The sequence below is a fragment of the Rhea pennata genome, chromosome 1 (genome assembly GCF_028389875.1).
Source record: "Rhea pennata isolate bPtePen1 chromosome 1, bPtePen1.pri, whole genome shotgun sequence".
Lineage (NCBI taxonomy): Eukaryota > Metazoa > Chordata > Aves > Rheiformes > Rheidae > Rhea > Rhea pennata.
Window position 1 is genome coordinate 51,595,027 of NC_084663.1, and position 13,754 is coordinate 51,608,780.

The window sequence follows — 13,754 nt, forward strand, 5'->3', positions numbered from 1 at the left end:
CATGCAGTTATTAATGTGGTTCATGAGTTAAGGGCTTGGCTGAAATTGAGGCCTAATTCTAGAATAATAGATACAGGGTGGTAGATTACCTGTGATTTATAAGCTCTTTTAGTTTTGTATAATATCTTTTTTTTAATGTTTGTTCTAGAATACCCAGAAGGAGCGAGCAGCTATGCTAATAAATATTCTTCTTACAAAAGATAATAATTCATATAGATCTTTCTATAATGCACTACTTCATGAAGGGTACAGAGATCTTGCTGCGCTTCTTCAGGATGGCATCCCTGTCATCTCCTCTGGTAATGGGAAGAGTTCTATGGATGGAATGACTTCATATGGTCAGTATATCTATGGCAATTGAAAGTGAAGACAATTTCTGCATTTTTCTTTACTAAATGACTGACTATAATACCTATTTTGATGAAAAAGGGGTAGTTGATGTATTCATTTGTTTTGGGTTTGTACTAGTCAGTGTTGCTGTATTTAATGTAATTAATGTGATATGAGAAGATGATTTTTGTCTTATGCAGATCATTTTGAAAATGCTCTTCCTTAGTAACACTTACCTTAAAAAAACCCCAGAAACTTGAATCTCACAATTTTCTCTAAATCTTAACATTTTTTTAAGTGAAAGACCATATATGTAGATATTTAAAAGGCTGAATTTAACATAAAAAGCTGCAGTCTCTGAAATTCTGATACTCCTTTCAAGAGTAATCTATAATCTCTCACCTCCCACATAGTAACAGTTGATCTAAATAATAGGTTGCTTAGTTGTCTCCAACAGATCTTTTAGTTACCTTGACTAAGTTCCTAAATCTTACATAAGTCTTCATCTCTGTCACCCGTGACTGATATGAAGTAAATTGTTAATTTTTCGTGGGACAAGCCTTCTTACTACATTTGACAAAATGTGAGGTAAATCTTGCAGTGTAATCATTTGCACTCTAAATTTTAAGAAGTGTCATAAGTCATGGACTTCTGATTGCTCAACTGAAGTTTCCCAAAACTTACCAATATAATATGGTACTGCACCTTGCAGTCCACTTTGAGGCCGGTAGTGAAGTAATTATGTGTACATTACCTTTTTCACTGTGCTTTACCTGCTCTATTGTAAAGCCTATTGTGTTAGCTTATATCAGAGAAAGTCCAGCTTGGACCACAGTGCTGTGCTGTTAACCACAAAGTAAAAGCCTTACTTAGCATGCTTTCTCTTCTGCTGCTTGCTGTGAAGCATCAAGTTCTGTCTGAGAAAGCAACTAGGCAGCTGGGCGTAGTAATGTTGAGCTACTATATTTACATTTGCTGTAGTTTCTATTGGGGCTGTTAATTATCTGTTTGCTTTTAGGGATTGATATAAGTAGCTCTAGCTTGCAAAAAATAGTTATTAATTGGGACACCACTGTGCTGGTGCCTGTTAAGTAATTTGTTTCTGAAAAGCATTTCTTTTTTGTTTTGGTGTGGGGTTTTTTTGGTGTCTGGTGTGGTTAGTTCAGTAATTTTTAGAGCATTTGTATGGGTGCAAGTTGGGGGAGGGAGCCCACTAGTTTTTGTTTTGTTTTGTTTTTTAAGCATCATCACATACAGAAATAACTATTTTTGTTTTTGTTTTTTAACTTCAGTTAAGACTATTCTCTGTGAAGGAGGTGTACCACAGAGACCAGTTGTGTTTGTTACTCGGCCAAAACTGGTGGATGCTATTAAACAGAAACTGTACTGTTTGGGAAATGATCCAGGCTGGGTCACGGTTTATGGAATGGCAGGTTGTGGAAAGACTGTTTTAACAGCAGAAGCTTTAAGGGATCACCAGCTCTTGGAAGGTATTTTTAGAAAAACATCTATATTTTTATAAAAGTTATTACAGGTATATGCATATTGGGCATATATTATTAGGTTTCTTATATCATCCTGAAAATAATTTGGATTTAGATTTCAAAGTTCCTTAGGCACTCCTGAAATGTTTGCTTGTAACTTACAGCCTTCACAACCATTTTGTCTTCTGGCTCTACCAAATATTTTACTAATTTATGGGAAAAGACTCTGGATAGCTTTTCACCTTAGAGTGTATTTTGGTTTGTGAGAGTAGATACTTCTCAGTTTTACTTAATTTGAAGTGTTACTTCTGTAAATTTAAAATGTAAAATAAGCATGTTTAATCTATATTCTTTTTGAGTACTGTTTATTAAATCCTGCAACTTTTCGTCATGCTATATGAATTAAAAAAAAAGAAAGAAAAAAGAAAGAAAACCACACTTTTGCATGTGTTTTGATAGTGGCAGGCTTTTGTGGAGTGATTACCCTACTATCACTTTAGTTTAAAATGGTTCATAAATTAAACAACTTACTGATTTTTTTTTTTCCCTATATAGGGCACATGGAGGGGAAAGTGGGACTGAGGCATTAGAAAACATGATGGAGGGATAGAAACTGCAACATTCCCTGCTGCAGCTGACTCTCTAAATACCATCTTGCTCACCATTTTGGGATAATTTCAGATCCCAGACTCTGAACTCCTGCTATAATACAAGGTCAAATGAGTGAGTGCTGAGTCAGACTAGCAGGAAGGTGGATGCAGAAGGGGCTGTCAAGGGTCGGTCAGGAAGGTAGGTGGAGAGGGTGGACAGCATCAGTGGTAGTGTGCATTGTCTTGGGTACTTGCCCTACATAGCCTGTTCCTTTAAAAATAAAAGGTAGAAGTCATGTAGAACTGTTCTTCTGTCTTAACGATAGAGTTGTGATCTTGGATTATAATAGCCGTTATGAGCAATTTTCTATTTTATTTTTAATTGAATTATTGCTATTATAAGCTGTTACTAAATATTTCTAATTTAAAATATATAGCATGATTAAAATTCACTCTTTGTTAGATTATTTTCCAGGAGGAGTTCACTGGATATCTGTTGGAAAGCAGGACAAAGCAGGGCTCCTAATAAAACTTCAAAATCTCTGTAGTAGATTAGACCATGACTGTACACTTTCACAAAGGCCACCACTTAACGTTGAGGAGGCTAAAGATCGTCTTCGTTTGCTGATGCTTCGCAAATATCCCAGGTGATGAAATAAGATGAAACACTATTCTTTAACTAATAAATCTTTGCAGAGTAAGTAGTCTAATTGCCTAAGTGATCTGTGTTGTGGTTTTATTATTAATATCTCGTAAAAAAAATCCTTACTCTTCCACTTCTTGCGTTGCCTCTTTGTTTTACTGTAGATAATTAGGAAGTGTTGTTCAAGTTAAAGCCAGAAATACTTTGTAATTGTGTTTCTTGGTAGGCATTGCTGATAGAATTTTCTAAATTACTGTTTTGCATGTGATAAAACAGTAAGGTGTACAGATAGGTGTACAGAAACGAGAGGGGGAAAGAGATGCTCAAGGCAGATGATGTGTACTATACTCAGTACAACTCCGTCCCTTCCTAGTCTTTCATGGTATGATCAGTATGTCAAAAAAGCAGTTGCTTTCAAACCTCAGGAAAAGTGAATTAGTTTAATCAAGTACAGTCTTAGTTGCTGCACAGCTTTTCTTCATGTTTGAGAAATAGTTATTTGTTGAGTATTTTGTGACTCGCTGGGAAAATTTGTGCTAAACTTATAAAAGCCTGTACTTGAATAAGATATCTCAGGACTAAGATTCCCATGTTGTGATTTTTATAGATGACTTTGAGTAGAGAAGTGTTGGCCCTTTCTGTAGAATAAATAAAAAAAAAAACTTTGAAAAACATTGCCAGGTCCTCCATAAGAAATCTTTATTAAGGGTATCCCGTGTCTTTATCATAAAGCAATGAAAAGAACTTTTTTTGTGTGTGAAGTCTTATTTGAGAAGTACAAACGAGACACTTACTTCAAGGAAACCTGCACTTTTCATTTGAAAGTTTCCATTCAATGGTTGTCTCCATTGATACAATTCTTGATAATTTTTTGTTCATTATAAAACCAAAAATCCTCTGTGAAGAGGAATTGAAGATGTTGAATTCATGCTTAACGTTAGTCGCTTCTGGGTAGAAAAGAGAACTGTGGGTTATTTTCTTGTAGGACATATCTCTTGATTATGAGCTATTCCAGAAGTTGACAGGTGTATACCCAAGTAGCATGATATTCTGGTTGATATACATGGTATATTGCTTCTAGTGCATAAAGTCACTCATCTAATGAGGTGCTTTATAGTAGTGTATCAAAAGAGCATTTACACTGAGGAAATTCAGGGGAAAAAAATAACAGGCTTTGGAACTACTAGGTATTTGATGGTATGTCAGAGAATTTTAGTTGCAGCTGTGGAAGTGTCTGCCAGTTCAGCAGCATTCTACATGAAATATCTGGCTGTCTATAAGGAAATGTTGATTAGTCAGTTTCAAGATGAAGTAAGAGATGTTAGCTATGACTTCTAGCTATAAGTATTACAGAGAACATCTACACCTCAAGGAGAAAAGGCAAGGATAAGGTCATAAAACTTCAAGGCTGAGTGATTCATAAGCCTTACTTCATTAGAAAATCATGTTATTGTGATCACACTGTTCATCTCTATCCCATTTCTCCTTTCCCTTCTCTTCCCTCCCTTCCAAAATCTTGAGCATATTGCCAAAACTGATTCAAAGAGTAAGAACTTTGTATCTTTGAGAACTCTGTAAGTTTGTGAAAATGGACAGCTGGATAAGGAGAAATCAAGTAGGTGCCTCCAGTGGAGAAAAGGGATTTACAGCATGAATCCAGGAGGAACATGCCCTGTCTTACTAGCTGGCCAGTTAGTAAGGGCTGAGCTGGGAACAGGCAAAACCTGCACTGCATCCAGCCTAGTTAGATGCATGTGAGAACATATTCTAAGAGCAAACTGCAAGTTTGCTGATGATGGGCTATAATAGTGGACATAGGAGGGTGTATATGCAAGCATAGAGAAGTCTTCTATGTGTTATTCTGGTGAGATATCTGTTAGTAGCCCTATCATCCAAGACAGTTCTTTTACAAGAGGGTTAGTGTCTTAGAGCTTTCTGAAGATATAAAAACAAAATCAGAAACTCAAAACAAGAGGAAACTGAAATTATTTCTCCCACAAAACTTAATAGCTTATGTCAAGCAGAGATCATTTTCATGTTATCAGTTATTATAAACTAGGAAAAAGTTGTATAGGACAGGATAACTGAGGTAAACATTTCTGCTTTTCTTGACATGTGCTAAAATATATTTCTCAAAATTTTAGCTTTTGCATTTCAATTTTAGCAACGGAACAGGTTTTCATAACTCTAAAGCAACAAAAATAAAAACACTTAATTTTTGGAGATATTTCCATTCGGCATTTTTGCACAGTGTTTAACTCTTAAATACTTTTTTTTTTCTTATTTATATGTGAAATATTTCAGGTTATATATAACAAATACTGAAAATATTCTTTCATTATTAAAATAAAATACATTATTTTAGCACTAATAGTTGATCTGAAATCTACAGTATTTCTTCTTACCACTAGGTCTCTTTTGGTCCTGGATGATATTTGGGATTCCTGGGTGTTAAAAGCATTTGATAATCAGTGTCAGGTTCTTATTACCAGCAGAGACAGGAGTGTAACAGACGCTGTGGCTGGTAAGGAATAGTTTCATCTTTTGCACTACAGCTTGTGCGTAAACATATGCAATTTGTTGATGTAAACTTTTAAAAGAATCTGATAGAATCTGTGTCTATCGACTTGTGCACAAGTGGCAGAATTTTAAAATTCTGCTCTGTAAGACTTTGCTCTCAATGCAATACATGCCATATTTTATCCTAAAAGTTCTCTATCTACATTGAAGACTGCAGTGAATCTCAATAGGATTAATTAAACTTTGTGGCACTGCTGCTGTTAGACTGGTTACCTTTACAGTGTGAAGTATTCACTGGTACAACATGTCCATAATGCAGCTGTAATTATAAGATTGTATTGGGTAGAATTTATACTGGTATTAGTATCAAGCATATAAAATATTTTGCAGAAAATTGCGAACCAAGTCCTTTGCTCCAGGTTTTGCTCAGAAAATATACTCAATTTTTATAGTAGTTCTCTGAAATTATTTAATTTCTTTACATATTTCTGTGTTTAGGCAATAAATATGAGGTTCATGTGGAAAGTGGACTAGCACATGAGAAAGGACTGGAGGTCTTATCCCTATTTGTAAATAAGAAAATAACAGAACTGCCAGAACAAGCTAATTGCATTGTAAGGGAATGCAAAGGTATGATACTTGCTACTTTTTATTGTACCACTTACTGCTCAGTGTTTTTTATTTTTCTTTCAGGTTTCAGCTTACTCAAAAAGGAGGGAATATCCTGTAAAACTGTACTGCTTAACTATAATACAAGTGTTTGGATGCTCTTTTTTTTTCTACATTTTTTTAAAAAAGCCTCATATTGATTTCTGATTAGTTTTCTTCAACCTGTCCTATTATATATGGATATGTTTGTAAGGGAATAATATGGAAGGTTTGCAGATACCTATATGGATGGCATATTTTACCTGCCTGTTCTCCAGCACCTCAAGAATTTCATCAGTGAATCAGCAAAATTACCTTGTTTATTTACCCTGGTTTATTTACATTGTTGGGCTTTATTCCTTGATAACCTTTAAGATTAATTTAACCTCTTCTTTCAGGTTCTCCTCTTGTGATATCCTTGATAGGTGCATTATTACGAGACTTTCCTGGTCGTTGGGAATACTACCTCAAACAGCTGCAGAATAAGCAATTTAAAAGAATAAGAAAATCTTCTTCATATGATTATGAAGCTCTTGATGAAGCAATGTCCATAAGTGTTGAACAATTGAATGAAAAACTTAAAGACTATTATAAGGACCTTTCTATCCTCCCAAAAGATGTTAAAGTACCTACTAAGGTAATAATAGCAATGCAGATGTTTCATAGTTGTTAATGAGATACAAACAACTTTAAAGAAGTCATAAAATTTGGAACTGTTTTTTATCTTCAACAATTAACTTAAAAGTAATTGGTAGAGTAGGTCCATTTCTGTGTCATGACTTTTATTGTCAGTGGTGAAACTAAAGTTGTAACTGAATAAATGTGTTCATAATGTTAATTTAATGTGCATCTCAAATATAGCTCTTTAATTAGATTGTAATTGCGCTCTCTGAAGACTACAAAACTGCTATGTAAACTAACATTCCTTTGAGAAAAAGATATGATCACCATAAACCAGCATATATAGATATGTGAAGATATAATGCATAATTTGTAAGTGACAGACCATGATTTTGGTATTGCAGAGCTCTGCGGTTTTGTTCTGTTTTTTTTGCTAGTCTCTCTCATATAGTGGGCATTTACTAAACATTTTGGAAAGTTTAATGTTTCCCATCTAATAGTCAGTAACTCAGCCAGTAACTCAGCTGTAGAATTCAGCTTATTTGTCAAGTATTGCTTTAGAATAATAGAAAGTGTATTTGAGGAAGAAATTCAGTCAAAGGATATTTTACATTTCTCTCTCTCTCTCTCCTCCCCCCCCCCCCCCGAAGTGTATAGTTTGCAAACATGGTCCCAGATCTTTCTTACTTACATCTGCCGCGATTTTGACAACCTTAATTTGTCCAGAATTTTAGCTGAAAATGGCAGTGACCTAAAAATAACTTTAAAATGTACAGGACTGTGAAACGTTATGCAATTCACAATTATGAAACGTAATTGTGCTTCAATGATGCTTTGAGAAAAGCTTTTGCTAGTTAGATCAACAAGAATTTTCTTCTCTGTACCTTTCTAGTGGCTGTGGTGAATACTTCAGGACTCTAGAGTGGCTAAAAAGGGGGAGCAGTTTTAACATTCTTATTCTTATGCTTCCTTCTTCCACTTCTGTCTGAGGTTCTCTCTTACTACAGCTACATCAGTATTGCTTTGCCTGGGTGAACGCCTGATTCAATGATAGCCTGTACTGTTGGCACTGCAGCTTATAGTCATAACATGTATTTTAATAATGATATTTTCCTTAATTTGTTATTTACTTGGCTGTGTGATGAAACTGGGTAAGGTAGTTACTTCCCTTTAAAAGCTTCCCGATTACGTATAGCAGAATTTCTAATTAATTACTGCTTTAGGATAGATTTTCTCAATCTGACACAGTTTATGACTCAGAAAATGGAAGCTAACATGTAGACCTCAAGAGCAAGGTACTCAGTATTCAAAAATACCTGCTACAAAAGCTTAAAGTTTGATGTCTTTGTTGCTTTTGTAGTCAGGCTTGCTTTTGCTCACTCTAAAACAAGCTCTTCTATTTTCCTGTTTAATCTCAAAGAATCTGTTATCATCATTGCTGCCCTTCTCCTGCTGAGTTCCCTGATATCTTGTCATCTAGTCTTTCTGCTTTGTGTCATCAGACTTCCTGTCCCTATTTTTTAGAGTTCCAAATAAATCTTTGCTTTAGATGTTAGTATTTACTGCTGGGAAATGACAGACTTTGTACTTCCATATTACAGACCTACCTTGATTGGTAACCACTCTGTTGTGTAGCTTGGTATAGAGGAGTTGCAGATCTATTGAGTTTATTAACGTTTGTAAAATAGTTATGTTGATAGGTGTTTTGTTGTCAATTAATGAGGAGCCTTTTATGATACTCCTACAAGTCATATTAGCCTTAAGTTCTGCTTATCTTCTCAATGTTATTGAACACGTTCTAGGTTCTCTGTATTCTTTGGGATATGGAAACTGAAGAAGTTGAAGATATCTTACAGGAATTTGTTAACAAATCACTGTTGTTCTGTGATCGTAATGGGAAATCATTCCATTATTATTTGCACGATCTTCAACTTGACTTTCTTACAGAAAAGAATCGCAACCAGCTTGAGGTAGAGTATTGGCTAATCTACTTATTTTTAACTTTACTCTCTAAAGCTGGACATCTTTCAAAAAACATACCTTTGTTAAGTCATAATCCAAAGCAATTTCATAGTATAGGCCCACAATGTGGTTAAACTTAATACGGAATAACTGAAGGTGTTTATTTTCAACTTGAGAATGTGGAATGATTTCATGATGGTTCCACTTGCAATTAAAAAACTAATCTGAGAGAAGACTATATCCATTGTTTCTCTGTCAAAGATACTTCTAGTAGAAGATGGAATGTTCCACTGATGATTCCAAAAGACATCAAGAACAAACCAGAAAAGGAAATGTATTATTTAATACCGAGAAGTGCTTTTACGCTTCCCCTTGCTCCCACCCCCCTCTCCAATTTAGGGCAATACTTGCAGGAGGAGGCTCTGTTGTGCCCAATAAATTATCTTGGAGATAATTCTCCAATATCTTGGAGAAAAATAACTTGAGGACAGGCAAGTTTTTAGATCATCTTATATTTATATATGTAAGAGTCTTTTAAAAATAAATGTGAGTTAAATGCAAGAGTCATTTGACAATTGTTCTCGACAGAAAAGCAGGCTGTTAACACTCCTTCTTCAATCTTTAATGTCTAGAGAGTATTTCTGGAGAAAATCTTAAGAAAAGCTTGCCTTTAAGATTATATACTTAAGTTACTGCTTATTTCATTCATTATCGTTTTACAACTGAGAAATAATAATAATAAAAAGAAGTCCCATAATATTAAAGCCAAGTTCATACCGTGTTATATTATTAATTGAAAGTGTGTTTTGATTCATCTTGCAGGAGCTACATAAAAACATAGTAAATCAGTACAAAAAATATTACAAACTTAATATGCCTATTCCATCTCAAGAGGATTGCATGTACTGGTATAACTTTCTAGCGTATCATATGGCAGGTGCCAACATGCAGGAGGTGAGTTCTGACTATTGTACTCATTTTGCTTTCGCTTGCCCTCCCCCAAGTCCAGCCTAAATTACTTATGCCACTTACCCTGCTCTTTTCCTAGGCTTTTGTACAGATTCTCTATATGACAACTTTCAAGAGCTGTCTCACAGGCAAATCTGTTGTTCCCAGTATTACCTTGGAGTCTTACAAAAAAAAAAAAAAAAAAAAAAAAAATCAGTTTTGCCACTTACTGTTCTTTAGCTACTGACCTAATATAAGATACAAATCATGCACTGCTTGAGTAGTTTCGTTGGAATTTGGTCCTGACAACAACTTACAAATCTAGTTTGTTTGCTTTTTATTTAATCAAATTTCTCATTGATTATCTCAAACTCTAATTCCAATGTGTTGTAAAAATATGTTCTTTTTATTAGCCTTTCTACTTCTAGAAGAAGTGATTTCTCAGTTTTTTGGCCTGTCTCATTATGACTATGCACATAACTTTATGTTTCTATATTTTTAATTACATGTCATACATGACTTCCCCCGCTTTTTTTGCTGCTTCCTGTATTCACTGTTTTTTTTTTAATTGGTGATACATTTCACAGATTCAAATTGTATCTAAGCAGTTTTTCTCATCCTAACAAGTATGCTTTTTTAATAATTCCGTTTGCTGCTTCTGATTTCCTTTAAACAGCTTTCTCGTTTTAAGTTAAATGTAACTGTAACAGATTTTTTGCTTTCACTTTAGTTCAGTATCAGTTAGGAGGAACAATGTGATTATTAGCAGAGTAACCTTTGCTAGACCAGACTAAAAGAAGCTTTTTCAGGGTTGTATCTTGAGTGTTGTGTACTACAGAATTCAAGAGTTGCATCCTTTTGCTGCCTCTTTTCAAATAGCTGTACAAAGTAGCAATCCTTTATGTCAAGTTAGTAAGCTTAGCCTTCTGTATGCAGAGGTTTCATACAAGATCATGTAAGATACAGGCAACAAGATCTTGAAATTACATAAGTTTTTAAATGGAGACAATTGAACTGAAGCGGATTAAATATCTAATGTATGTCCCATGCCTTTCTTTTTCTCTTTAGGTATATTCTGTTGTGGAATTCATATTTTGAACCTCATTTTGTATTTCTTTCAGGAACTCCGTGATCTTATGTTTTCTCTGGATTGGATTAAAACTAAAACAGAATTGGTAGGCCCTGCCCATCTGATTCATGAATATGTAGAATATAGTTCAATCCTGGATCAAAAGGTATGATACTAAAAGGTAAATGGTCAGTCTGTTCCATGTATATTTTACCATCTTTAATTGCATTTTTATTGTTTGTTTTTTTAAGAAATATGTATTTAGAGAGAGAATCTAGATGTATAGAAAGCTAAAGACAGTATTAAGTGAGACTTTAACTTGAAGAGAAAAAACTAAGAAAATTTTTAAAAAAGCATTTTCAGTCTTAGTTTCAGTTATAACTTCAATATGTACCCAAGCAATTAATCATGAAACTCAATAACTAAGAAAAACATCAATAATTAAGGCAGGTCCGTACAGTATTCTCTTTCTGGGCTGGTGTAAAATTTTGTTGGCTGCTTGAAATAGTCCTTCTGATATTTCACATTGACTGCTCATTGAGTAAAGCGCTGTTACCAAACCAATTTATTTGAAAAAGTAAGAATAATGTGCTTTCCTGAATAGGATAAAAAAATATTCCAGTCTATTGTATACTTGCTAATAGAATAGAAATTGCACTTCTCTATTAGTTTCTATATTCTCTATTAGTTCTACAGAAAATTAAAAAGGCACTAGAATATAAATCCACTTTTTATACTCTTAATTATCTGCCCTGTACATAGGATAGCATAATACGTGAGAATTTCCAGGAATTTCTGTCTTTAAATGGGCACCTTCTTGGACGGCCACCATTTCCTGACATAATACAGCTGGGTCTTTGCCAACCGGAGACATCAGAGGTGTATCAACAAGCCAAGCTACTTGCTCAACCAGAAGCAGGCATGTTTTATTTGGAATGGATGTAAGTAATGCAATCCATCTGCTGATATGTTGATCCAGGAAGGACATTGTCTGAATTAAATACCATGTACAGCTAATGTAAGGACCTCTTTAAGAAGCTGCTGTGTTTTTCATGGGGAAAAGAAATAAAATAATTTTGAAGAATTTGTTGGAGAAGGTAAACTTCAGATTTGTAAGGCCACAGATAATTACACTGAAAAAATATTTACTTCTTTACATTGAAATAAATAAAATATTTACTTCTGTACTCAATGAATGCCACTTTAAATATCCTTAGAAAGATGATAATAAGAAACTTTGTAACTTCTGTAAATATATTTTTGTTTTTAAAAAGTAATGCAAATATCACGTGTATGTTATAGGATGTTTCTAGTTTTTCTGGTAAAACTTAACACTTACAATTGTGTTGTGTTATTTGTGTTAATTGATGAAGCCTTTGAAAGTAGTGAGATGTGAAGCACTAAAAAAGCCTTGTAGTCTCTACCTGCTCTTACAATTTCTGGCATATAAAACTTATGTTTTCATATCTTTTGAAGTTGTGTGAGGAAAAACAATATATATCTAAATATTTTCCTAGGATACCTTGTAAGCCAGTGGTCATCTGGTTATGTAACTGTCACTCTTAAATCTTCCTTTATAAAGTTTCTCTTCTGATAGCTGCATTATTTGGTGGTTACAAAGTAAACTGGCTACTGGGTAATCAGGGTAATAACTAGGAAGATGGAAGACTTGAATTCAAGTCTTACCTATGAGTGTTTCTTTATTTCATTTTGTATAGCTAATTCTAACAGAAAAGCTTGGAAGATGCACACTTCAGAAGAGTCAATGTCCAGATGGTTTAGGACTTCAAGCTTGGATGTTGGAGACATTCCCAAATATGTGACTGAAATCAGCAGAACAGAGACTTTAACTTAGGATAGGAGACAAAAAAAAATGATGTCCTAAAAAACAGTCTGTAGGATAGGTGGGTGAATAACCTGCTGTCTTGACCAGTAATTTTATCCTTAATAAAATATACCAAAATGTATTTTTTGATTTTGACCAGGCAGTACTATGCAGTGAAAAATTGCCTTGGTTTTAAAGTTTACCTTCTTTATTCAAGATGTTTTACTCATTATTTAAATACTAAGCCTGAAATGAAAGCGATGATGATGCAAATTTGAAGTACTTGTGTTCATTTGCCTCTAGAAAAAAAAAAAACTTACAACAATACATTCATCACCAAAAATGATCATATTATAAAGACAGCTGTCTGTGATAACATCTGACTAAACAGGACTATTATAGTTGCCATTAATTATAAATTCTTTGTTAAAGTGGAGCTGGAGTCATCCAAAGTGTATTAGATTCTGTACTTAATCTCTGAGTGAAATGCAATGATGTTCGTAGCTTTTGTTTAAATATCTAGTGATGAGAATTGAATCACTACTATAAAATCAAGTAAATTTAATCAAGTCTGTACAAACGTACAGATGCTTTTGAATAAATTTGAAAGGAAACCTGCAGGAGAACAAGAAGTCCTGGGAAGAAATTTATATTTGGAAATAGCACGTAGCAGATCCTAGAAAAGTTGTTAGGAAGCTCATGTCCTGGAATGGGTGCATCTCTACATATAAAGTAGCTGTTAATTTCTCATGCACTTGGTGTCTAAGCTTTAACTGTTGGAGGGCAAATATAAGAATGAATGTAGGATTTTTTTTTCATTTATTATTTCTATATGAGGGCAGAGAGTTAAGTTTTCCATTTGTTTTTTAAACCCTACTGCTTAAGATATGTAGAAGTTTTTTTGGGGGGAGGGGAAGGGGGGGGAATCTTGAATAATAGTAATAAACCTTGTAAAATATCACCTATTGTTTTATCCTTTAGAAATAAAAAATCCATGAAAAACCTCTCCCGTCTGGTTGTACGTCCACACAGAGATGCTGTTTACCATGCATGCTTTTCTCAGGATGGACAAAGAATAGCATCGTGTGGAGCTGATAAAACACTACAGGTAAAA

General features: G+C 34.2%; 1 protein-coding gene across 6 annotated transcripts in view; it reads left to right on the forward strand.

Moving 5' to 3' along the window:
- The window catches only part of APAF1 (apoptotic peptidase activating factor 1), a 36,817-nt gene that overhangs the window by 1,797 nt on the left and 21,266 nt on the right, over nucleotides 1-13,754 (forward strand). For 5 of the 6 annotated variants that reach the window (XM_062568366.1, XM_062568373.1, XM_062568390.1 and 2 more), the window contains exons 3-13: nucleotides 149-338; nucleotides 1,623-1,820; nucleotides 2,868-3,051; nucleotides 5,459-5,571; nucleotides 6,066-6,197; nucleotides 6,614-6,852; nucleotides 8,639-8,806; nucleotides 9,621-9,752; nucleotides 10,868-10,981; nucleotides 11,578-11,756; nucleotides 13,622-13,748. In XM_062568366.1, the coding sequence (XP_062424350.1) occupies nucleotides 149-338; nucleotides 1,623-1,820; nucleotides 2,868-3,051; nucleotides 5,459-5,571; nucleotides 6,066-6,197; nucleotides 6,614-6,852; nucleotides 8,639-8,806; nucleotides 9,621-9,752; nucleotides 10,868-10,981; nucleotides 11,578-11,756; nucleotides 13,622-13,748 (1,776 nt within the window). Of the gene's footprint in view, nucleotides 1-148; nucleotides 339-1,622; nucleotides 1,821-2,407; nucleotides 2,604-2,867; nucleotides 3,052-5,458; nucleotides 5,572-6,065; nucleotides 6,198-6,613; nucleotides 6,853-8,638; nucleotides 8,807-9,620; nucleotides 9,753-10,867; nucleotides 10,982-11,577; nucleotides 11,757-13,621; nucleotides 13,749-13,754 lie in introns of those variants that run through there. The other variant, XM_062568381.1, reaches the window with a different exon arrangement.